We start from the raw sequence: 27106 nt of genomic DNA on the forward strand, positions 1-27106 counted from the left end.
TTATTCTTTCAGTGAAATACGGAACCGTTCCGTATTTTATCTAACAGGTGGCATCCATAAGTCTAAATATTCCTGTTACATTGCACAACCTTCAATGTTATGTCATAATTACGTAAAATTCTGGCAAATTAGGCAGCCCAAACTGTTGCATATACACTGTCTCTGTGTGCAATGAACACAAGAGAAGTGACACAATTGAATTAATATTGCCTGCTAACCTGGATTTCTTTTAGCTAAATATGCAGGTTTAAAAATATATACTTCTGTGTTGATTTTAAGAAAGGCATTGATGTTTATGGTTAGGTACACATTGGAGCAACGATACGCACCGCATCGATTATATGCAACGCAGGATAGGCTAGATAAACTAGTAATATCATCAACCATGTGTAGTTAACTAGTGATCATGATTGATTGATTGTTTTTTTATAAGATAAGTTTGCTAGCTAGCAACTTACCTTGGCTTACTACATTCACGTAACAGGCAGTCTCCTCATGGAGTGCAATGTAATCAGTTGGTTAGAGCGTTGGACTAGTTAACTATAAGGTTGCAAGATTGTCAGCTCGGGGGATTCAATGTAAAAATCTGTCGTTCTGCCCCTGAACGAGGCAGTTAACCCACCGTTCCTAGGCAGTCATTGAAAATAAGAATGTGTTCTTAACTGACTTGCCTAGTTAAATAAAGATGAAATAAAAATGTGTAAAAAAAAAATCAAAAGTTTTATTTTATTATTATATATTTTTTTTTTAATTGGCCAAATCGGTATCCCAAAATACCGATTTCCGATTGTTATGAAAACTTGAAATCGGCCCTAATTAATCGGCCATTCCGATTAATCGGTCGACCTCTAGTTAAGACATCTACTAGTAATTTTTCCAACAATTGTTTACAGACAGATTATTCCACTGTATCACAATACCAATGGGTTAGAAGTTTACATAATCTAAGATGACTGTCTTTAAACAGCTTGGAAAATTCCAGAAAATGGTGTCATGGCTTTAGAAGCTTCTGATAGGCTAATTGTCATATTTGAGTCAATTGGAGGTGTACCTGTGGATGTATTTCAAGGCCTAGCTTCAAACTCAGTGCCTCTTTGCTTGACATCATGGGAAAATCAAAAGAAATCAGACAAGACCGCAGAAAAACAATTGTAGCCCTCCACAAGTCTGGTTGATCCTTTGGACCAATTTCCAAACACCTGAAGGTACCACGTTCATCTGTACAAACAATAGTATGCAAGTATAAACAGGGGACCACGCTGCCCTCATACCGCTCAGGAAGAAGACACGTTCTGTCTCCTAGAGATGAACGTACTTTGGTGTGAAAAGTGCAAATCAATCCCAGAACAGCAGCAAAGGACCTTGTGAAGATGCTGGAAGAAACGGGTCCAAAAGTATCTATATCCACAGTAAAACGAGTCCTATATCAACATAACCTGAAAGGCCGCTCAGCAAGGAAGAAGCCACTGCTCCAAAACCACCATAAAAAAAGCCAGACTACAGTTTGCAACTGCACATGGGGACAAAGATCGTACTTTTTGGAGAAATGTCCTCTGGTCTGATGAAACAAAAATCGAACCGTTTGGCCATAATGACCATCGTTATGTTAGGAGGACAAAGGGGGAGGCTTGCAAGCCGAAGAACACCATCCCAATCGTGAAGCACGGGGGTGGCAGGATCATGTTGTGGGGGTGCTTTGCTGCAGGAGGGACTGCTGCACTTCACAAAATAGATGAGGATGGAAAATGATGTGGATATATTGAGGCAACATCTCAAGACATCAGTCAGGAAGTTAAAGCTTGGTCACAAATGGGTCTTCCAAATGGACAATGACCCCAAGCATACTTTCAAGTTGTGGAAAAATGGCTTGAGGGCAACAAAGTCAAGGTATTGGAGTGGCCATCACAAAGCCCTGACCTCAAGCCTATAGAACATTTGTGGGCAGAAATGAAAAAGCGTGTGTGAGCAAGGAGGCCTACAAACCTACTCAGTTACACCAGCTCCGTCAGGAGGAATGGGCGAAAACTCATCCAACTTATTGTGGGAAGCTTGTGGAAGGCTACCCGAAACGTTTGACCCAAGTTAAACAATTTAAAGGCTATACTACCAAATACTAATTGAGTGTATATAAACTTCTGACCCACTGGGAATGTGATGAAAGAAATAAAAGCTGAAATAAATCACTACTATTATTCTGACATTTCACATTCTTAAAATAAATTGGTCATCCTAACTGACCTAAATCAGGGAATATTTACTAGGATTAAATGTCAGGAATTGTGAAAAAATGAGTTTACATGTATTTGGCTGAGGTGTATGTAAACTTCCGACTTCAACTGTATATCATTTTTGTTTTATTTATTGTTGGACATGAGACTGTAAAAATGCCAGGAAATCAGTTCCAAGTGATTTTAATTTTGGAAATCTGTTCAAGTATTCCCACGCATAACAGAAAGACACGTGATCTTATACAAATTTAAGCAAGGTTTGACATTATGATTTAGTCAAATATATCAGTTTGAGCATCTTGCTTTCAATTTGCAGTATACAAATTATTTGTAATTATGTTCCTCCCCACCGACCATGTACTCAAGAAAACAATTATAATAATCAGCCCTCGACTGATTCTAATTGATGATCCCTGCTCTGTCTTAATCAACCTTTATTACACTGCTTACAGTGTATTTGATTATAGTGATCAAATTGTCCAGCATGGACGTGACCACTTAGAGGAGAGCACTAGAATTCAATGAGGACAACATTCTCTTTTACAAATGCAGGCTATGACACTTACCCACAGTGGCCCGTATGAGGGGTGAGGAGTCTCCGATGTTCTGCAGACACTCGCTCTTGATGAAGTCAGACACTCCATTGGGGAAGTTCTGGTAGTGGGCCTTCACATTGTTCTTCAGGATCAGACCACTCAGAGACCGGGTTGGCTCATCTGGAGAGAAGGGGGAGTGGGGGCAATCGATTTAGGGGTCAATTCCATTTTCTTTTAAGTCAATATACGATTAGTCTATGAGCCGAAATGCATAAATTGAATTAGGACTAAACATTCAATTAAGATTTTTCCCAATTAACACTATTCTAATTTATCTCCAAAATGTTGTTTTAATAGAATTAACACAACTTGTCCTAACTTACAAGATGCATTTGATTGGCGTCTAAATAGATCCCATGTTTCATGAGCTGAAATAAAAACATTCAAGAAATATTCCATATGCACAGAAAGCTTATTTCTCTAAAATGTGTTTACATCCCTGTAAGTGAGCATTTCTCCTTTGCCAAGATAATCCATCCACCTGACAGGTGTAGCATATCAAGAAGCCGATTAAACAGCATGATCATTACAGAGGTGCACCTTGTGCTGGTGACAATAAAATGTACAGTTTTGTCACAACAAAATGCCACAGATGTCTCAAGTTGAGGGACAGTGCAATTGGAATGCTGACTGCAGAATTGTCCATCAGAGCGGTTGCCAAATAATTGAATGTTAATTTCTCCACCATAAGCGGCCTCCAAAGTCGTTTGAGAAAATTTGGCAGTACGTCCAAATGGCCTCACAACCGCAGACCACATGTAACCATGCCAGCCCAGGACCTACACATCTGGCTTCTTCACCTGTGGGATCATGAGACCAGCCACCCAGGCAGCTGATGAAACTGTGGGTTTGCACAACAAAATCATTTCTGCAGTGTCCGAAACCATCTCAGGGAAGCTTGTCTGCGTGCTCGTCGTCCTCACCAGGGTCTTGACCTGACCGGAGCTTGGCAATGTAACAGACTTCAGTAGGCAAATGCTCACTGTCGATGGCCACTGGCATGCTGGAGATGTGTGCTCCTCATAGATTAATCCCGTTTTCAACTGTTTCAGGCAGATGGCAGTATGGCGTCATGGCCGAGCGGTTTGCTGATATCAATGTTGTAAACAGTGCCCCATTGTGGCGGTGGGGTTATGGTATGGGCAGACATAAGCTACGGTTAATGAACACAATTGCATTTTATTGATGGCAATTTGAAGGCACAGATACCGTGACGAGATCCTGAGGCCCACTGTTGTGCCATTCATCCGCCACCATCACCTCATGTTTCAGCATGATGCATGGCCTCATGTCACAAGGATCTATACATAATTCCTGGAAGCTGAAAATGTCCCAGTTCTTCCATGGCCTGCATACTCACCAGACATATCACCCACTGAGATGTGTTGCGCTTCATAAGGAAAATTGTGGCCCCTACCTTTCAGGTATCTGTGACCAACAGATGCATATCTATATTCTCAAATCATGTGAAATCCAGAGATTAGGGTCTAATGGATATATTTCCTTATATGAACTGTAACTCAGTCAAATCTTTGAAAGTATTGCATATTACGTTTTATATTTGTTCATAGTAGAAGGGAGTTTGAATACACTATTAAGTACACTACAGACAAAGGCTAAACAATTAGTGAGCATGGGGTTGCTGTATAGCCATGTCTCATATTGCAACACTACTAGAAAACCCAAACATACAAAAACATGTCATACCCCCTCTACTCAGTACATGGGGCACTCAACTAGCTAAACCAAAATAAGGGAAGCCTGTAGCCAGATTCCTGTTGATGCTGAAGAAAACCAAAAAGCGTGACCTCAGCAAAAGGCTGAGAAGGCATTAGAAAAGCTGGATACAAACAGCAAATCAGCCAATGGCAAATCACTGCTTTCACTGGCTTCTCTGATTCAAAAGTTAATTTTCTTTCACTCATTCCCCTAACACTGTGATGCTCAGCTTGGTGTAGCATAACTACAGTAGGCCTACAATCAAAGTCATAGCCTCGGTCATGATTTCTGTTTTATCAAAGGTATTTTCAGCAAGGAACAAGTTTCCCTTAATACTACTGAATGGGCATTACCCATTGGTATTTCACTGTCTGATAATTCTCCTTCATGGCTGTTCGATCCAATGTCTACCTCTGTTCTGATTAAAAGTACACTCAAATTTGATTACCGCTGCATCTCTCTCAACCCAGAGCAGTATAATAAATGCCATCCTCAAAAGGCAATGGCTCATCAGCCTAAACCATTGGGTCATCTATTCTACTGTACAAAAAACAGGTTGTCAGCAGGTCAGGAGTTGAGTTGTGCCCGGCCGGGGATTCTTTTTCAAATTTGAATGAATCATATTCTAGTGGTGTGGTGCCACATCAGTGACAAGACATTTGATTTTTTAAGATCCCCATTAGCCAACGCCAATGGCAACTGCTAGTCTTACAAGGGTCTGACACAACATTACAGACAAAATACTTTTCAATTTACATATATTTAAAATAATTAACATGTGTGAGTTACACATATACTGAACAAAAATATAAAAATGCAACATGTATTTGGTCCCATTGTCCACGAGCTGAAATAAAATATCACAGAAATGTTCCAGTCGCATAAAAATCTTATTTCTCTCAAATTTTGTTCATTTCACAACCATGTAATTTTAGAGAATTTGGCAGTAAATCCAACCAGCCTCAACCAGACCACATGTAACCACGCCAGCCCAGGACCTCCACATCCGGCTTATTTACCTGCGGGGATCGTCAGCGGAAAGGGTGGGGGCGGAGGAGTATTTTTGTCTAAAATAAAGCCCTTTTGTGGGGAAAAAGAAAACTCTTCTGATTGGCTGGACCTGGCTCCTAAGTGGGTGGGCCTATGCTCTCCCAGGCACACCCATGTCTGTGCCCCTGCCTTGTCATGTGAAATCCATAGATTAGGGCATTATTTATTTATGTCAATTGACTCATTTCCTGTAACCAATTTTTAAAAATCTTTGAAATTGCTGCATGTTATGTTTATATTTTTGTTCGGTATACATGTCAGTACATACACACAAGTAGGTCACATGGGGGAAGAGGCGTTGTGCATTGAGGTGTTACTTTGTTTTTTTGCTGTTCACTTTTTGCTGTTCCATTTGCACTATATAAGATGGAAGGGAGTTCCATGTACTCATGACTGTATAATACTGTACTGGACCTGGGGAAAGACCCCTGGTGCCATGTCTGGTGGGGTAAGTGTATGTGTGTAAGTTGACAATGCTAACAATTTGGAATTTCCAACACGTTTCTTACAAAAACAAGTGACGCGCCTCCCGAGTGGCGCAGCGGTCTAAGTCCCTGCACCGCAGTGGGGAGGGTTTGGCCATCCGGGATGTCCTTGTCCCATCGCTCTCTAGCAACTCCTTGAGGTGGGCTGGACTTATGCACGCTGACTCATGTCACCAGTTGTACAGTGTTTCTGCCGACACGTTGGTGCGGCTGGCTTCCGGGTTAAGCGAGCAGTGTGTCAAGAAGCAATGCGGCTTGGAAGGGTCGTGTTTCGGAGGACGCATGGCTCTCGACCTTCGCACCTCCCGAGTCAGTATGGGAGTTGCAGCAATGGAACAAGACTGTAACTACCAAATTGATATCACGAAATTGGGGTAAAAAGTATGACAAAAAAAGTGACGCAGTCACAGTTTTCGCTAAGAGTGACTTGCATGCATAGTATTAATATTAACCCTCTGATTACAATTAAGAGCAAGACGTGCTGCTCCGTTCTGGGCCAGCTGCAGCGTAAGTCAGTTTTTCTTTGCAATACTTGACCATATGACTGGACACTAATCAAGATAAAACTAGAGCCTGCAGGACTTGCTTTTTGGAGTGTGTTGTCAAAAAAGCAGAGCATCTATTACAGACAGACCTCTACCCGTCTTTACAACCATTGAATCTTTATGTTTTTACCATGACAGTTCACAATCTAAGGTAACACAAAGTAATTTAGTCTCCTCAACTTGTTCAACAGCCACACCATTCATTACCAGATTCAGCTGAGGTAAAGAACATAGGGAATGATTTGTACCAAATTACAATGCTCTTAGTTTTGGTCATCTCTGTATATCCATCGCAAAACCCACTGGTTGATACTTATTTATAAAACCCTCTCAGGCCTCACTCCCCCTATCTGAGATATCTACTGCAGCCCTCACCCTCCACATACAACACCCGTTCTGCCAGTCACATTCTGTTAAAGGTCCCTAAAGCACACATCCCTGTGTCGCTGCTCTTTCAGTTCGCGGCAGCTAGCGACTGGAACGAGCTGCAGCAAACACTCAAACTGGACAGTTTTATCTCAATCTCTTCATCCAAATACGAAATCATGGACACTCTTACTGATAGTTGTGGCTGCTTTACGTGATGTATTGTTGTCTCTACCTTCTTGCCCTTTGTGCTGTTGTTGTCTGTGCCCAATAATGTTTGTACCCTGTTTTGTGTTGTTACCATGTTGTGTTGCTACCATGCTGTGTTGTCATGTGTTGCTGCCTTGCTATGTTGTCGTCTTAGGTCTCTCTTTATGTAGTGTTGTCTCTTGTTGTGATGTGCGTTTTGTCCTATATTTCTATTTCTATTATTTTTTTAAATCCCAGTCTCCATCCCCACAAGAGGCCTTTTGGTAGGCCGTCATTGTAAATAAGAATTTGTTCTTAACTGACTTGCCTAGTTAAATACAGTGGGGCAAAAAAGTACTTAGTCAGCCACCAATTGTGCATGTTCTCCCACTTAAAATGATGAGAGAGACCTGTAATTTTCATCATAGGTACACTTCAACTATGACAGACAAAATAAGAAGAAAATCCAGACAATCACATTGTAGGATTTTTAATGAATATATTTGCAAATTATGGTGGAAAATAAGTATTTGGTCAATAACAAAAGTTTATATCAATACTTTGTTATATACCCTTTGTTGGCAATGACAGAGGTCAAACGTTTTCTGTAAGTCTTCACAAGGTTTTCACACACTGTTGCTGGTATTTTGGCCCATTCCTCCATGCAGATCTCCTCTAGAGCAGTGATGTTTTGGGGCTGTTGCTGGGCAACACAGACTTTCAACTCCCTCCAAAGATTTTCTATGGGGTTGAGATCTGGAGACCGGCTAGGCCACTCCAGGACCTTGAAATGCTTCTTACGAAGCCACTCCTTCGTTGCCCGGGCGGTGTGTTTGGGATCATTGTCATGCTGAAAGACCCAGCAACGTTTCATCTTCAATGCCCTTGCTGATGGAAGGAGTTTTTCACTCAAAATCTCACGATACATGGCCCCATTCATTCTTTCCTTTACACGGATCGTCCTGGTCCCTTTGCAGAAAAACAGCCCCAAAGCATGATGTTTTCACCCCCATGCTTCACAGTAGGTATGGTGTTCTTTGGATGCAACTCAGCATTCTTTGTCCTCCAAACACGACGAGTTGAGTTTTTACCAAAAAGTTATATTTTGCTTTTATCTGACCATATGACATTCTCCCAATCTTCTTATGGATCATCCAAATGCTCTCTAGCAAACTTCAGACGGGCCTGGATTTCTTCAAACCAAGCTGCTTACCTATTGCAGATTCAGTCTTCCCAGCCTGGTGCAGGTCTACAATTTTGTTTCTGGTGTCCTTTGACAGCTCTTTGGTCTTGGCCATAGTGGAGTTTGGAGTGTGACTGTTTGAGGTTGTGGACAGGTCTTTTATACTGATAACAAGTTCAAACAGGTGCCATTAATACAGGTAACGAGTGGAGGACAGAAGAGCCTCTTAAAGAAGAAGTTACAGGTCTGTGAGAGCCAGAAATATTGCTTGTTTGTAGGTGATCAAATACTTATTTTCCACCATAATTTGCAAATAAATTCATTAAAAATCCTACAATGTGATTTTCTGGATTTTTTTTCTCATTTTGTCTGTCATAGTTGAAGTGTACCTATGATGAAAATTACAGGCCTCATCTTTTTAAGTGGGAGAACTTGCACAATTGGTGGCTGACTAAATACTTTTTTCCCCCACTGTATATTGTTGAATCATCCGTATACATGGCCACACGTGCTTTGTTTAATGACAGTGGCAGGTCATAAAGACATCAGACACCAGCCGTGGGGTTCTCTTCCAGGGTTTGCCACTCCTAGAACAGACTGACATGCAGCCCCCGTCACTAGACTAGGTGGTCAGAACATCAGCCTGTCTGTAACCTCGTCCCCAGGTTAATTTGCTAGCAGAGAGAGCTGGTTGGTGGACGAGATAAGCCTGTGTGACTGCCAGCGACCATTCTGTAGCCTACAGTTGTATTTTGTGCCAATAAGCAGTAAAATAGAACAAATAGGAGATAGAGAATGAGAGTGGAAGGTTAAATATCTTACCTTCTGATTTCAACTTTGTGAGCACAAATATCAAGTAGTTGTTGAAGTCTGGGTAATGGTTGAGCTGTTCCAGTCTCTTAAGAAAATATGGTTAAGGAAAGGACAGAGCCTACATTGGGCGCACAACCATAGAAGTAGACATGCAGTGTGTGCTGTAGACACAAAAACAGGCTGTTTGTAAAGGTTGATATTAAATAGCAATTAGTGTTAAATGGTTGAGGGCATCAATGGACACCATGAATAACAAAATCAGAAATCAGTCACAGTTATCATAGGATGCGCAACAGGCTGGTGCTGTGCAGTCTGAGCATGAGTCAAATAGAAGCACTTGGCAATTCAACAAACACCATCAATCAGTAAGAACTCTAATCTGCATTGCATACATGCACAATATTGCATCACATACACTAAGTAGGTAACCTATAAAAGCGTTATAACACAACATAACGTCTTGCCCGTTATTGAATGCACACACCAACGTTCATGATTCGAATGCACCTTGATACTGTAACACCTGTATTGTATGATGACAATGTGACAACGAGGCTCGTATACATGATCACTGCCACGAGCGAGTGGCTGGCTGAAAAGTCACGTTCCTAAAACTCACAGGTTCAACAAGATGTCAAGACAGAAGATTAAACCAAAATGACAACGTTGTTTTCAGCTCTCTTTCCCCTTTTTGACATCATTGTACGACGGGAGAGAATCGAAAGCATACTGGGGGCCGACAGGGGGATGACTCGTTCTAAACACAGGCTTGCAGTTTCTTTGTTGCATTTAAGCCCAACGGGTCAGCAATCGCTAGTAACTACCCTGTGACCGATAACGTTACATTATTTCAACAACACTAAACATTAAACGGAGATCAAAGGATTTGAGACTATACGAAAACTAAACTATCATTGGGAAAACATTTGTTTAAGACTACTTGCTTAACTAATGACTGATAGCTACTGCATGCCACCCCATTTATAATATTCCCATCATAGTGTGTGGCTGATTCAATAGAAAAGTACATTTGTAACATTGTAGCTAGCTAACTACATGCAGTATACTATCCGCTAGTCCGGTACAGAACAGAAGCCTAGCGCGTTCCCTAACCGCGTGTAATGTTTGCCAAGCCAAGCTAACCACACAAACTACCACAGAAACACCTCGAATACACCGCCCAGTGAGGTCCAAACTTTCATGTTTAGCCGAGAGCGAAGGATACTTGCTGGACGGATCTTTGAGTGGACGTATCGGGAGACTGGGACTCTTTCAAAAGCTGTAGAATTTGCTGAAGTCCTTGGTCGTCTGGTTTCCACTCGCACTCCATCTTGGTTTGCTGCAATGAGATGAAAGGGAGAATGCAAAACTGTCAACACACGCTGTAAATGAACGTTGTCTTTTTTCACGGTTGAAGAGAAGCCATTAGCTAAGCGGTGTGACTTTTACATATTATAGTTTCACCTTCCCGATATATTGTGGGATTTCTTTCTCAAAAGCTACTGTCTGTAATTTATTGACATGGGGCTGTCAGCGCAGGAACATTCCGTTTTCGCAACAAGCTAACGTTACTCATGTGGATTCATGGCGCATTTATGATCCAACTGTGCTGTGAAGTCTGCAAGGTCCTATTGCTCCTCAGATTTTTTCACTCTGACCAAGAATGGTTCAATTGGGGCCAAAGCCGCCTGAAGTTTGGGTGCTGCAGCTCCTGCTGAAAAATCAGATTACATACATTTTTGTATGTGTTTTTTAAATAAAAAAATACAACAACAGGGGGCGCTGGTGAACAGGAACTCGTGAAGACGTGTTTTCTCTGTGCTGTCCAGGGCAAACAATTTACTATTAATACTTGACCAACACCTTCTGATCCGTGTTAATTTTGTAACATTCATTAGGAATCAAACCCAATTCACTAATTTGGCCATTTCTTCTGACATTTTTACCCTTTTCATCTTAAAATGTCAAAACAACGTCCACAAGTCACGAAAGAGCAGGCCTCTACTAAAGGCCGGTGTTACCGGACACTGACACAGATTCTGATCCCCCCGACCTAGATAATGGCGGTTATCATTAAGTTTGAACAGACGGTGCTAGCTAAGGTGGAGTCACTATCCACTGACCTATCTGCACAAATAGCCACTCTCGCCACTGAGGTCGCACAAAGATCGACTCCGTTAAAGAAGACTTGGCAGAACAAGGCACACGTCTGAATAGTCTGGAAGGCGGCGCAAATCCTTACTTGTCAGTAAGAGTGTCCACTTACAAAGTGGTGACACTGGAAGAGAAAGTCACCCGGCTATCATCAGATGTCGTCAAACTTACTTCCAAGGGCGAGACCATCGAGAACAGGTAGTGCCGGGGGAACGGCAGTTGAATCAGTGAAGTTAACCTGTAGTGGACTTGTGATATTTGTTTGTGTTTTGTTCTGATCAGAGGGAGCATGCACTCCATGTCACGCAACTTGGGTCAAGATCTGTTTCTTGCTTTGGTCTGAGAAACAGGGCACCATTGAAGAGTGATTTCTGGGGTAGCGTTAAGTGTGAAGGTGGAGCAATTGAAGTTGAATATTCCTGGTGTTTGTGATGCCCGCGGTTTAGTGCGACGAAGATCCGGGGGTGCGTATGGTGAAACAGAGGAGTCACTGTCAGTCCTTCTGAGTTTTGGGACAAGGCAATGTTCGATTCATCAGTTATCCTTTTAGAGCTTTTGTAGCTAATCCGTTTCTGGTGCAACATTTATGGTAACGTCACAGCAGTCTGTAGGAGGGAGATTCCAAGATGTGGGAAGTGTGCAGGAAGGTGTGGGATAGAGGATTGTGTCATTTTTGGTGGATAAAGTTGTGTAGGGGTGCACATGTTGCTGGGGATAGGAAGTGTCTGGTGGGAGAGAGGCAGGTTAAGGTGGCTAGAGTCAGAGTAGTGGAGAAGGTGAGGCAGTCAAGAAAGTAGAGGAGGACGGGTCAAGGGTGAATGATTCTGAGAGGATCCCTGTGAATAGTAGATCTGTGCCAGCACAGAGAGATAGGCCAATGAGTGATAAACTCAGCAAAAAAGAAACGTCCTCTCACTGTCAACTGCGTTTTTTTTCAGCAAACTTAACATGTGTAAATATTTGTCTGAACATAAGAAGATTCAACAACTGAGACATAAACTGAACAAGTTCCATAGACACGTGAATGACAGAAATGGAATAAAGTGTCCTTGAACAAAGGGGGGCTCAAAATCAAAAGTAACAGTCAGTATCTGGTGTGGCAACCAGCTGCATTAAGTACTGCAGTGCATCTCCTTCTCATGGACTGCACCAGATTTGCCAGTTCTTGCTGTGAGTTGTTACCCCACTCTTCCACCAAGGCACCTGCAAGTTCCCGGACATTCCTGGGGGGGTTGGCCCTAGCCCTCACCCTCCGATCCAACAGGTCCCAGACGTACTCAATGGGATTGAGATCCGGGCTCTTCACTGGCCATGGCAGAACACTGACATTCCTGTCTTGCAGGAAATCTCACACAGAACGAGCAGTATGGCTGGTGGCATTGTCATGCTAGAGGGTCATGTCAGGATGAGCCTGCAGGAAGGGTACCACATGAGGAAGGAGGATGTCTTCCCTGTAACGCACAGCATTGAGATTGCCTGCAATGACAAGCTCAGTCCGATGATGGTGTGACACACCGCCCCAGACCATGACGGACCCTCCACCTCCAAATCGATCCCGCTCCAGAGTACAGGCCTCGGTGTAACGCTCATTCCTTCTACGATAAACGTGAATCCGACCATCACCCCTGGTGAGACAAAACCGCGACTTGTCAGTGAAGAGCACTTTTTGCCAGTCCTGTCTGGTCCAGCGATAGTTGGTTTTTGCCGGTGATGTCTGGTGAGTACCTGCCTTTACAACAGGCCTACAAGCCCTCAGTCCAGCCTCTCTCAGCCTATTGCGGACAGTCTGAGCACTGATGAAGAGATTGTGCGTTCCTGGTGTAACTCGGGCAGTTGTTGTTGCCATCCTGTACCTGTCCCGCAGGTGTGATGTTCGGATGTACTGATCCTGTGAAGGTGTTGTAGCACGTGGTCTGCCACTGCGATGACGATCAGCTGTCCGTCTTGTCTCCCTGTAGGGCTGTCTTAGGCGTCTCATAGTACGAACGTTGCAATTTATTGCCCTGGTCACATCTGCAGTCCTCATGCCTCCTTGCAGCATGCCTAAGGCACGTTCACACAGATGAGCAGGGACCCTAGGCATCTTTCTTTTTGTGTTTTTCAGAGTCAGTAGAAATGCTTCTTTAGTGTCCTAACTTTTCATAACTATGACCTTAATTGCCTACCGTCTGTAAGCTGTTAGTGTCTTAACGACCGTTCCACAGGTGCATGTTCATTAATTCATTAAGACAGGGTCCCTTAAAAAGGGCCGTTTCTTTTTTTGCTGTGTTTATATACTGTACTTCAGTAAGGTTGGCTCCTTAGCATTCACAGCAATGGTTATTAACTGTACCGCAGAAAAGGAAGCGTAAATCACAGAAAATAAATGAGAAGTACTTAGGGGTACGAGATTTAGGGGTACGAGATTTGACTTCAGAAGAGTTACAGCGTGTGTTGAGTGGTAGTGGTAGTGTCGCGTCCTCTCAGGCCGTTGGCCTGGGGAAGGATCAAATAGGGTTAAAGTAGTGGAACAAGGTGATGGGTTTTAATGAGTATAGGGTTACTTGGTAGGGTAATTCAAATATACATTGCATTTGGAAAGTATTCAGACCCCTTGACTTTTTCCACATTTTGTTACGTTACAGACTTATTCTAAAATGGATTACAATGTATTTTTTCCTCATCAATCTACACACAATAAAAAACTTAAATAGCACATTTTACATAAGAATTCAGACCCTTCACTCAGTACTTTGTTGAAGCACCTTTGGCAGCGATTACAGCCTCGGGTCTTCTTGATGCTACAAGTTCGACACACCTGTATTTGTGGAGCTTCTCCCATTCTTCTCTGCAGATCCTCTCAAGCTCTGTCACGTAGGTTGGGGAGTGTCGTTGCACAGCTATTTTAAGGTCTCTCCAGAGATGTTTGATCGGGTTCAAATCCGGGCTCTGGCTTGGCCACTCAAGGACATTCAGAGACTTCTCCCGAAGCTAACCCTGTGTTGTCTTGGCTGTGTGCTGTTTTTTCTCTAGTATCCTTAATGTGATGACATGCTATTTTATCAAATCGATTACCTAACGTTTCATTATTTGATTAAATTAATCAGGCAATAACTAACTCATTAGGAAACCGGGGCACCACGGAAGCATTAGTTTATATAGAGTGACTTTCTCCCGAATCCACTCTTAAAGATCTGATGATTCTTTCATATCAATAGCAGTCAATTATTCATTATAATTTACCTTCTATCAGTCTCATCTGAACGTCGTAAAATTCTTGGTTATCTGCATGAACCCTAACACGAACCCTAACTTAAATTATGGATCAGCGATAGAAGAATTGGCTTAACTATTTATTTACTAACTCAAATCACAGAAATACATGAAAACACACAGTAGATATTATACATTGGGTTGCTAACAATGATACAAAGAAAAAGTCCCTAGCGGGCAAAGCCGATATGATGGATTGGTAGACAAAAGATAGGGGTTGTGGACCGATAAAGAGTGGGAAACTCATAGAGGATTACTACACTCACAGAATTGCTAATACTTCACGGGGCGGCAGGGTAGCCTAGTGGTTAGAGCGTTGGACTAGTTACCGGAAGGTTGCAAGTTCAAACCCCTGAGCTGACAAGGTACAAGTCTGTCGTTCTGCCCCTGAACGGGCAGTTAACCCACTGTTCCTAGGCTGTCATTGAAAATAAGAATTTGTTCTTAACTGACTTGCCTAGTTAAATAAAGGTATAAATAAAAAAACATGAATGACTGCTCATTTGAAAAGAAAATGCAATTCATTTTTATGCCCGTATGTCGTTGCTCTGTTGGAATCTGGTCCGCCTGCTGGAGAGTTCATCAGTCTCTCTGGTTGCATTTCCCCGAAGATCAAAGTCTTTTGTGGTTGTTAGAATGGATACTTCAGAGTACCATTCGGGAAATGTTCTCATATATTAGATGTTTCGGCGTTTGTCTGTATTCTCGTCCCAAATTTACGTAATTTCTAGCTGCAGACTAGTAATTCGTGTCATCTAGAATTTCTCACTTATTCTGTAGTGAATTGATAAGTCTCAGAGATGAACCATTTCCAGTCGTGTAGTCAATGCTCCACGAGGTATAGTCTTGTCCTTTGGTAGAGTCGTAGTTTAATCCACTTCACACACCAGCATCACCCGGCATGTTTTGGTCTTAGAAATTCAACCATTTGCAACCTTAGCTTACATCGAGGTTTGCGTGGTCTGGTGTGAATTTCATCAGGAGTGGGTTTTATACGTTTCAGTAGAAAAGGGCAGTCCATGATGCCTAATGTGATATCTGGGCTCACGGGGCGTGGCCACTGACTAGTCAATCTTTGTATGAAAATCCATGCTCTCATTTAGAAGATTAATATCACATTACATCTTTCACAAATAGTTTAATAACATACTTTTCACAATATTTAGATGTAAACCTGACAGCTGGTAAATGTACACTTCAAGGGAAACCGTTATGTGTGTTTCCTGTCCTTCATGAGATCACCAAATGAAACACACTTATCATAACTGCCCCTTAAGCATCCACAGACCATTCCTACATTCTCAAAAGTAGATCTACACCCAGAAAGGGCCACATCATGACAGTGCTTAGTGTCATTGTCCCATTGGAAGATGAACCTTCGACCCCCAGTCTGAGGTCCTGAGCGCTCTGGAGCAGGTTTTCATCAAGGATCTCTCTGTACTTTGCTCCGTTCATCTTTGCCTTGATCCTGACTAGTCTCCCAGTCCCTGCCGCTGAAAAACATCCCCAGAGCATGATGCTGCCACTACCATGCTTCTGGCATTCAGGCCAAAGAGTTCAGTCTTGGTTTCATCAGACCAGAGAAATGGTCTGTCGGGCTGTCATGTGCCTTTTACCGAGGTGTGGCTTCCGTCTGGTCACTCTACCATGAAGGCCTGATTGATGGAGTTCTGCAGAGATGGTTGTCCTTCTGGAATGTTCTCCCATCTCCACAGAGGAACTCTGGAGGTCTGTCAGAGTGACCATCGGGTTCTTGGTCACCTGACCAAGGTCCTTCTCACCCGATTGTTCAGTTTGGCGGCCAGTTCTAGGAAGAGTCTTGGTGGTTCCAAACTTCTTCCATTTAAGAATGATGGAGGCCACTGTGTTCTTGGGGACCTTCAATACTGCAGAATTTATTTTGTACCCTTCCTCAACACAATGCTGTCTTGGAGCTCTATGGACAATTCCTTCAACCTCATGGCTTTGTTTTTACTCTGACATGCACTGTCAACTGTGGGAACTTATAGACTGTTGTGTGCATTTCCGAATCATGTCCCATCAATGAAATTTACCACAGGTGGACTCCAATGAAGTTGTAGAAACATCTCAAAGATGATCAATGGAAACAGGATTAATCGGAGCTCAATTTCGAGTCTCATAGCATTTATAAAAACCTGTTTTTGCTTTGTAATTATGGGGTATTGTGTGTAGATTGATGAGGAAAACATTTAATTTAATATATTTTATAATAAGTCTGTAACGTAACAAAATGTTTAAAAAGTCAATGGGTCTGAATACTTTCCAAATGCATATATATATATATATATATATATATATATACTATATATATACTATATTTATATATATATATATACTGTATATATACTATAGTTTAGTTGGTTGGGGCGGTAATGCAAAATATTCGATGCCAACCGTCGTTAAACCTTGCTGAAAAAGAAGAAGAAAAAATGTATGGTTTTAATTATGAACATCTCATCCGCTACTGGTTGGACAGGTGTAGTGTTTGTTACGCAAGATAGAGGAGAGTCGTGTCTCGTCAGAGATCGTATTTATTTGGGGAGATTAATATGACCTTTTCATTGAAGACAGGAGAAACATATTGCTTCAACTGATAATAAAACATGTCTTGTTCAGTTACTTTTGCCTCAACTTATTTCCAACTTTCTAGCAAGTCATGCTCAGAGCAGCTAGCTAGATAATTTAGCCAAAAACTAGGCTATACTGTAGCTACTCTCACCTAATAATTATCATCACAATAACTAAAACGGGAGGTAACAGTCACAAAATTGAATTGGCTTATTAGCCAATGTGTATTATTTAACATACTATTAATTTAGGATAGCTACTGTGATTGGTAAATGGGTTGCAAAAATATGACCAATAGGAGTCCCTATTGAAATATGTAAACGCCTTCATTTTTCAATCTATAACCCATGATGGCAATGGACCAAAACTACTCCCGGAGATGTGCTTCAAAAGTAGGATTAATAAAGGCCTATCTCAATTGAATCACTTGTTCTAGTGCTAAATACTGTCGGTGATTCTAACATAAAATTGAGAGCACCAGTTTTACCAATGAAAAACGATTTAACCATATTTAAATTCACTTTGATTCAACACTGCTCTCTGCTGGTCCGAGCAGAGTACTAAAGAAAACGTTAATGTGATTCTATCGCGAGATTTCATTTCCAAGTAGGGCTCGTTGAAGAGAGCTGTAAAATAAGTGTGCTGTGCACTTTGCCAGATCTCACAGTAATGTTACTCAATCAACCAAGATAAGCAAACGTTTAGGGCGGTCGAATGTATATTACCGTGGCTAGGTAGCTAGATGTTGCAGAGCTCGCTGATGCAAAGCTACATTTTAATGGCAGGGCGAAGTTTTGTGTCAGGCCAGGGGCCGCTTTAAGCAGTCTGTGACATTTGGACTAGTTTGACAAGCCACGGCACTGGCACTGTGCTTATACTGACTGGACTGGAATCATTTGTTTTGACTTCATCTCTTTCCACAACGGCCTAGCGAAGGCTCCTATTGTATAACTTTAAAGAAGATAAACATGAGCTTTCTTTTGTGAGTATTCGTTATTATTATTTTGATGTGCTTGTTCAATGTGCCTGCCTTATCAAGTTAATGTTACAATTTCCACCGTTGTTGAATATGTTAACGTTAGCTAGCTAAGCTAACACACAGTTAACTATTTTAGGTTAACTAGCTAGCTGGCTAACAACATGTAAAGCCAGGCTAGCTAGCTGAGTGTCTGCAGTGAGTGTAACTGGCTAAACTGTTGGTTGGTTTGGTAATTTAACTAGCGCTAGGTCTATAACGTCAGCTGAACGCTGCCTTGTATAAATTGCTAATTTACAATGTCTAGATTAACTAACGTTAGTTAGTCTAGCTAGCCAAGGTTAGCTATTATAAATATTATATATAGCTAGTTAACTAGGTAGCTACTTACACAACAGAGGGAAATAGTACATTTGGGTATTTAAAGCATTAGCAATTTTGTGCCATTAATTTAACTAGCGAGATGCAATTACATAGGCCTTAGTTATTAGCTGGCCATATTAGCTTGCTAAAAGAGGAGTCGAGGAGTCGTTTTACAGTCGAAGTGTCTCTTTTCCATTTACATAACTTTGTCAAACACTGGAATGAAAGCTAGCTAAATTGTTAGCTCATTTGCTAGTTAGCTGACTGTATCAATGAGAGCACTTTGGTTGTTACTATTTATTAAGATTGTGTGAGGTCTGCTTTTGTTATTGTTGAAATCAGATTATATACTCTTTCCTGTTCCATAACAATTTATTTCAATCAAATAAATGAGTAGTCTACTGTATCACTCCCTACTTCACTTCTCTTGTTTCCCTTTATGAGAGACACACGATCCAACTCATCTAATTTCTCACACAGTGGCAATCGGTCTTCCAAGACCTTCAAGCCCAAGAAGAACATCCCAGAGGGATCTCACCAGTATGAGCTGTTGAAACATGCAGAGGCTACACTGGGCAGTGGGAATTTACGCATGGCTGTCATGCTGCCTGATGGGGAAGACTTGAACGAGTGGGTGGCTGTCAACAGTAAGGAACAAGTCTGCTTCTCTATTCAATAAACACCACTAACATAGTAGGCCTAAAAAACAACGTTGACTGTTAAACCGAGCTCATCGTCCACTCCTGTTGGTGCTTTGTTTGTCTCTGGTCTTCCACCAAGACCAATGACTCGTCCGGCGGATATCTCACATCCTCTGGCACACACAAACACATTCTCTCTTACACACACAAACAGATGACCTCTGTCACTCAGTGGACCGACTAGTTAGGTTTCTGCTGTGAGATTAGCAAATAGAGAACCAGGCTACGCTAACATCATTAAGACAGAGTTCAATCTATGACTAAATAATTTCTGAGGAGTTGTTCCTCATGTTTCAATATAGAATGGGAGGATTGTTTGACAGGTGGAACTTTCAGAACATTGCTCATTTACTGACTTCAGTGTGTATTAGATGAGACGGTATTTGATTTCATGTGTGTTTGAGAGGAATACATGAGTCTAGCTATTTGGGGACCCTGAGCAAGATTTAATTTGCAGTACACTGCGTATAAGGAGAGGTGACTCTGGAGGGGTGGAGGAATGTGAGAATGCCTTTGTGCCCCTTATGTCTGCCTACACACTAATTAGATCTGAGATCACACACTAGCACTTTGATTTTCTTCAATATGAATGTTGTCTGTAGGATATAAAAGTCTCTGAAGCTCAGCTAACATGTCCCTCATGATGCCACATGTCCTTGTTATTTCTTTATTTCCACAGCTGTAGATTTCTTCAACCAGATCAACATGCTCTATGGTACCATAACAGACTTCTGCACTGAAGAGCGCTGTCCTGTCATGTCTGCTGGGCCCAAGTAAGTGTGGGTGTGGTTGTGTAGGTACGTGCATGTGCTTGCTTGCTTTTTTGTCATGTCATAATGATAATTATGAACAATGGATGGAACAATGGAACAAACTCCCTCACGACGCCAGGACAGCGGAGTCAATCACCACCTTCCGGAGACACCTGAAACCCCACCTCTTTCAGGAATACCTAGGATAGGATAAAGTAATCCTTCTCACCCCCCTTAAAAGATTTAGATGCACTATTGTAAAGTGGCTGTTCCACTGGATGTCTTAAGGTGAACGCACCAATTTGTAAGTCGCTCTGGATAAGAGCGTCTGCTAAATTACTTAAATGTAAATGTAAAATGTAATAATTGCCATTCATGAAACTTCTCTTCTGTAGATATGAGTATCATTGGGCAGATGGAACCAACATCAAAAAGCCGATCAAATGCTCAGCTCCCAAGTACATTGATTACCTAATGACCTGGGTGCAGGACCAGCTCGATGACGAGACACTCTTCCCATCTAAGATAGGTATGTGTTCATGTCTGTCATGTTTTTCCATAACCATGTCTTTCACATTGCATTTGTAGTAAAGTGACACCATAATTTATCAGAATACCCCATCTCTGTTTAATCTGTACACTTTGTACCCTTGTCTTTGCCCTCAAGGTGTCCCGTTCAAGCGGAACTTCATGTCGGTGGCTAAGACCATCCTGAAGCGCCTGTTCAGGGTCTACGCCCACATCTACCACCAGCACTTTGACTCTGTGATGCAGCTGCAGGAGGAGGCCCACCTAAACACCTCCTTCAAACACTTCATCTTCTTCGTTCAGGTACTGGACTGGAGCCCACTATCAATGTAGCCTGGTTCCCAAGTCTATTTCAGTACTGAAACCGACCTCTATGAACGTCACAGGAATAAATAGGCCTATAATTTCTTGGTAATTGAAGTGGTGGGAAAAGTACCCAATTGTCATATTTGAGTAAAAGTAAAGATACCTTAATAGAAAATGACTCGAGTGGAAGTCACCCAGTAAAATACTACTGGAGTAAAAGTATTTGGTTTTAAATATACTTAAGTATCAAAAGTAAATGTAATTGCTATAATTCATGTAAGTATCAAAAGGACAAGTGTAAATATTTTCAAATTCCTTTAAATTAAGCAAAGCTTAATATAAAGTTAATTTTGTATTTTTATGGATAGCCACGGGCACGCTCGAACTCTCAGACATAATTTACAGACGAGGCATGTGTTTAGTTAGTCTACCAGATCCGAGGCATTAGGGATGACCAGAGATCTTCTCTTGATACGTCTGTGTGAATTAGACCATATTCCTGTCCTGCTAAGCATTCAAAATGTAACGAGTACTTTCGGGTGTCAGGGAAAATGCATGGAGTAAAAAGTACATTTTCTTTAGGAATATAGTGAAGTAAAAGTTATCAAAAATATGAATAGTAAAGTACAGATACCCCAAGAAAATGACTTAAGTAGTACTTTAAAATATTTCTACTTAAGTACTTTACACGACTGGGTAATTCTATAGTACTGGCAAGGCTACGCTAAAAGATAAAGATGTAAAACCTGGTTCCCAGTCTAGCATATCTGCTTTAGTTAGCTCGTTTGATGTTGACTCAAACAAGGTTGCAACCAGGCTATCCTCAGATTATGCGACCTAGAACTGGAGGCCATGACCCTTTGAGTAGGACTGAGATATTATCTTTATAACGATGAATTGGGTTTATACAGCGCTTTTCCAGATGCTCAAAGTGCTTTGCAATGGTAAGGGGTAACTCACCTTATCCACCACCAATCTGTAGCAATTGCCTGCTTTAACCCAAGTATTCTCTTTTTGTCTTTTTCAGGAGTTTAACTTGATTGAAAGGAAAGAGCTGGTCCCACTACAGGATTTGATTGAGAAGCTGACCACCAAGGACAGATAAACCCAGGCTGACTGATCATTTTAACTCTGTGATAGTCTACTATTCTTTTTGCACAGATACCCCTTCTGCCCTGCCCTGGCCTATATGTATACAGCATACGCTTACTTTGCGAACATGTTCTCTAGAAAGCCAGGTAAGTAAGGAAGAGTCTTGCACTGTTATAGGCACTAGGGTAATACTATGGGGGAGTTCTATACTACTGTCTGAGCCGGTATGTGCTCTATAGTTGGATGTACTATGTGGTTTTAATTTGAACGGATCCCTAAAACTGAAATAACTATGTATTGACATCCTCTGTGTGTTGTATATTTACAGTACCAGCCAAAAGTTTGGACACACTTACTCATTCAAGGGTTTTTCTTTATTTTTACTATTTTCTACATTGTATAATAATAGTGCAGACATCAACTATGAAATAACACATGGAATCATGTAGTAACCAAAAAAGTGTTAAACAAATCAAAATATATTTAATTTGAGATTCTTCAAAATAGTCACCCTTTGCCTTGATGACAGCTTTGCACACTCTTGGCATTCTCTCAACCAACTTCATGAGGTAGTCACCTGGAATGCATTTCAATTCACAGATATGCCTTGTTAAAAGTTAATTGGTGGAATTTCTTTCCTTATTGCGTTTGAGCCAATCAGTTGTGTTGTGACAAGGTAGGGGTGGTATACAGAATATAGCCCTATTTGGTAAAAGACCATGTCGATATTATGGCTAGAACAGCTCAAATAAGCAAAGAGAAACAACAGTCCATCATTACTTTAAGACATGAAGGTCAGTCAATCTGGAAAATTGAGAATGTTGAAAGTTTCTTCAACTGCAGTTGCAAAAACCATCAAGTGCTATGATGAAACTGGCTCCATTGAGGACCGCCACAGGAAAGGAAGACCCAGAGTAATCTCTGCTGCAGAGGCTAATTTCATTAGAGTTACCAGCCTCAGAAATTGCAGCCCAAATAAATGCTTCAGAGTTTAAGTATCAGACACATCTCAACATCAACTATTCAGAGGAGACTGGTTGAATTGCTGCAAAGACACCACTACTAAAGGACACCAATAAGAGTAGGTGAACAGATTATCTGCGCATGTATGATTCCCGCTGTGAAGTATTGAGGAGGACGTGTGATGGTGTGGGGGTGCTTTTCTGTCGACACTGATTTATTTAGAATTCAAGGCACACTTAACCAGCATGGCTACCGCAGCATTCTGCAGCGACGGGCCATCTCATCTTGTTTGTGCGTAGTGGGACGATCATTTGTTTTTCAACAGGACAATGATGGAGTGCTGCATCAGATGACCTGGCCTCCACAATCACCCGACCTCAACCCAATTGAGATGGTTTGGGATGAGTTGAACCGCAGAGTGAAGGAAAAGCAGCCAACAGGTGCTCAGCATATGTGGGAACTCCTTCAAGACTGTTGGAAAATCGTTCCTCATGAAGCTGGTTGAGAAAATGCCAAGAGTGTGCAAAGCTGTCATCAAGGCAAAGGGTGGCTACTTTGAAGAATCTCAAATATAAAATATACTTTGGTTTAACACTTTTTGTTGTGGTTACTACATGTTTCCATATGTTTTTTCATAGTTTTGATGTCTGCTATTCTACAATGTAGAAAATAGTACAAATAAAGAAAAGCCCTGGAATGAGTAGGTGTCAACTTTTGACTGGAACTGTATATTAACATTTATCATCTGCTCGTATTGAAGTTCACCACTACAGATTGCACATTTTTAAGAGGGTATAAAAGTTCAAGGGACTACATAAGTATTTGAGCATATTGGTCACATTGTGATTTGCCTCAAAACATATGGTCATTTTGTAAAAGTATGTTTTCAATACAATACTGGTAATCCAGCAAATTGCCAAAGCTTTATTTGATGGGCCACATACAGTATACAAGTAAAATATTGTCTTTGAGATCAAGAGTGCCATATTTATAGCCTGGTTTCTCATGTTCTCCCCATAGAATGTTTGGGCTAATAAGCCATCAAATGAAATATAATAGCACATTCAGTGCTATATGCTTCTGTTTCAATAGTGTGATGATTCCTTATGCCTTTTGTAAGGTCTGAGTAATGTATTGCTGTGCTGCAGACTGCTGAGGGATGGAATCCAAAATGAAAATGTTTACTATGCAATAAGTCATGCCACTCTTCAAAATTTCAATGATTACTAGTTTCCATTCACACAGATGGGAACAAATGCTTTTCTTTACGTGTGTTATTCATAGTTAGTGGTGTTACTTTAAAAGGTAGTTGTTGGGACTGAGACGTTGCTTTTGGATGACTTCAATATAGATCTACTAGAGTATGCAGTAAGACATGAAAGCAATGGAATGCTTTGTTAAAATGCCATTTTATCTTGACAACTTTTCAGGAAGATTTGATATGGAGATATAACTAACTTCTGTTCAGAAATCTACACTGTAAATACAACAATAAGGCCAGGAATTTGCTGTGATATCATATTTTGGTAGCCGGCATGGACTGGTCATTGTAGGTCTATTAAAGGATTTAGAATGTTATTAGGTCTCTTTTAGAGGTTGTTACTTCTCCCCTTTCCACCATGTCATAATCCCTTATATCATTGCGTTTAATTTGTTAATTTAGATTTATAGCTTTAGAAAATTACAATTTAATGTGATTGTGTTGATCATAAGGTGGTAAAGCAACAAAGCCATGCTTCTCTGGGAACATTGCAGCAGAATTTGATCCCGTCTATACTCTTCCTTCAGAAAGTATTCATACCCCTTGACTTATTCTACGTTTTGTTGTGTTACATCCTGAATTCAAAATGGATTAAAAATAAATAATAATTCTCACCCATCTACACACAATACCCCATAATTAATATTTTTTTTGCAAATGAAATATCTCATTTACATAAGTATTCACACACCAGAGGCAATACTTTGTAGAAGCACATTTGGTAATGATTACAGCTGTGAGTCTTTCTGGTAAGTGCTTTCCACACCTGGATTGTGCAACATTTGCCCATTTTTATTATTTTTAAAATTCTTTAAGGTCTGTCAAATTGGTTGTTGATAGACAACCACTTTCAGGTCTTGACATTTTTTTTCATTTAGATTTAACGATGCCACTTAGGAACATTCAATGTCATCTTGGTAAGCAACTCCAGTGTAGATTTGGCTTTGTGTTTTAGGTTATTGTCCTGCTGAAAGGTGAATTATTTTTGTATTTAACTAGGCAAGTTAAGAACACCATTCTTATTTACATTGATGGCCTACCCAAACTCTAACTTTGCTGGGCCAATTGTGTGCCGCCCTATGGGACTCCCAATCACGGCCAGTTGTGATACAGCCTGGAATTGAACCAGGGTCTGTAGTGATGCCTCTAGCACTGAGATGCAGTGCGTTAGACTGCTGCGCCACTCGGGAGCCCTCTCCCAGTGTCTGGTCAAAAGCAGACTGAACCAGGTTTGCCTCTAGGGTTTTGTCTGTGCTTAGCTCCATTCTGTTTTTGTTTTTTTATCCTGAAAAACTCCCCAGTCCTTAACGATTACAAGTATACCCATAGCATGATGCAGCCACCACTATGCTTGAAAATATGGAGAGTGGTACTCAGTAATGTAATGTGTTGTATTGGATTTGCCCCAAACATAACACTTTGTATTCAGGACAAAAAGTTTAATTGCTTTGCAACATTTTTTGCAGTATTACTTTACTTTAGTGCCTCGTAAACAGGATGCATGTTTTGGAATATTTGTCTTTACAGGCTTCCCTTTCACTCTGTCAGTTAGGTTCGTATTGTGGAGTAAGTACAGTGTTGTTATTCATTTAACATTTACATTTACATTTAAGTCATTTAGCAGACGCTCTTATCCAGAGCGACTTACAAATTGGTGCATTCACCTTATGACCTCCAGTGGAACAGTAGTGCATCTAAATCTTTTCAGGGGAGGGGGTGAGAGGGATTACTTTATCCTATCCTAGGTATTCCTTAAAGAGGTGGGGTTTCAGGTGTCTCCGGAAGGTGGTGATTGACTTATTCCATCCTCAGTTTTTTTTCTTCATATCTCAGCCATTAAACTCTCTGTTTTAAAGTCACCATTGGCCTCGTGGTGAAATCCCTGAGTGGTTTCCTACATCTCTTGCAGCTGAGTTAGGAAGAATGCCTGTATTTTGTAGTGACTGGGTGTATTGATACACCATCCAAAGTGTAATTAATAACTTCACCATGCTCAAAGGGCTGTTCAATGTTTTTTTTTATATAGTTTTTTTTTTAATAGCCATCTACCAATAGGTGCCCTTCTTTGCGGTGCATTGGAAAGTCTCCCTGGTCTTTGTGGTTGAATCTGTCTTTGAAATTCACTGCTTGACTGAGGGACCTTACAGGTAATTGTATGCATGTGGTACAGAGAAGAGGTAGTCATTCAAAAATCATGTTAAACACTTATTGCACACACTGAGTCCATGCAATTTATGTGATTTGTTAGGCACATTTTTACTCCTGAACGTATTTAGGCTTGCCATAACAAAGGTTTTGAATACTTATTGACTCAAGACAATAAGTATTCAACTTTTCATTTGTAAAATTTTCGAAAAACATATTTCCACTTTGACATTATGGGGCATTGTGTGTAGGCCAGTGAAACAAAATCTAAATTGAATCATTTTAAAATTCAGACTGTAACACAACAAAATGTGGGAAAAGTCAAGGGGTGTAAATACTTTCTGAAGGCACTGTATATTCCCTTTACTGTAATATATATAATCTTTTGATAAATGAGTTGTAAATAATGAATTTGATTAGGCTGTTGAAAGTTACTGAACTGTAATATACTGAATGCTGTTTATAAGGCAAATAAAGGTGTTTGACCAGATTGCCTAGTATGTCTCACTTTTGTGGAAAATAAAGTAGACTTCTAGCATAATGTATTTTGTGGTGATCAGATCATATGTGTTGAAAAGATGCTGTATAGGGACATTGTAACCAGTATATACACACAAACTGGAAAAATCTAGGCGGATCTACAGTATCTCCCGCACCCACACCCGAGATGGGTGAGGCTCTACAAGACAGGCCTCGTGCCCAAATGGTTGACGTATGTCGCGCAGCTGAGAGTCTCGTGTGGGGACAAATGGATTCGTTTCAGTCAGTCGTCCTGATAAGCCCTTTCCGCCCTTTGCAGTTTAACCTGTCCCCAGACTTGAATCGTTATAGAGCGTGGTAACAGTGTGGG

General features: G+C 41.0%; 2 protein-coding genes across 3 annotated transcripts in view; one reads left to right on the forward strand and one right to left on the reverse strand.

The window, feature by feature from the left end:
* The window catches only part of tnpo1 (transportin 1), a 63482-nt gene extending 52582 nt beyond the window's left edge, over positions 1 to 10900 (reverse strand). The window contains exons 1-4 of one of the 2 annotated variants that reach the window (XM_065004751.1): positions 10639 to 10900; positions 10400 to 10513; positions 9184 to 9259; positions 2795 to 2944 (exon numbers count right to left, since the gene is read on the reverse strand). In XM_065004751.1, coding sequence (XP_064860823.1) covers positions 2795 to 2944; positions 9184 to 9259; positions 10400 to 10504 — 331 coding nt within the window. In that variant the 5' untranslated portion in view covers positions 10505 to 10513; positions 10639 to 10900. Of the gene's footprint in view, positions 1 to 2794; positions 2945 to 9183; positions 9260 to 10399 lie in introns of both variants that reach the window. The other variant, XM_065004752.1, reaches the window with a different exon arrangement.
* A 6908-nt stretch (positions 10901 to 17808) lies between these two features.
* LOC115147002 (MOB kinase activator 1B-like) lies at positions 17809 to 26746 on the forward strand. The gene is made up of 6 exons (XM_029688991.2): positions 17809 to 18151; positions 18989 to 19155; positions 19889 to 19982; positions 20357 to 20490; positions 20629 to 20792; positions 21823 to 26746. The coding sequence occupies exons 1-6, from the start codon at positions 18138 to 18140 to the stop codon at positions 21898 to 21900; spliced, it is 651 nt and encodes a 216-aa protein (XP_029544851.1). The 5' UTR covers positions 17809 to 18137; the 3' UTR covers positions 21901 to 26746.
* Positions 26747 to 27106: the final 360 nt, after the last annotated feature.

This window comes from Oncorhynchus nerka, linkage group LG19 (assembly GCF_034236695.1).
Source record: "Oncorhynchus nerka isolate Pitt River linkage group LG19, Oner_Uvic_2.0, whole genome shotgun sequence".
Classification (NCBI taxonomy): Eukaryota; Metazoa; Chordata; class Actinopteri; order Salmoniformes; family Salmonidae; genus Oncorhynchus; species Oncorhynchus nerka.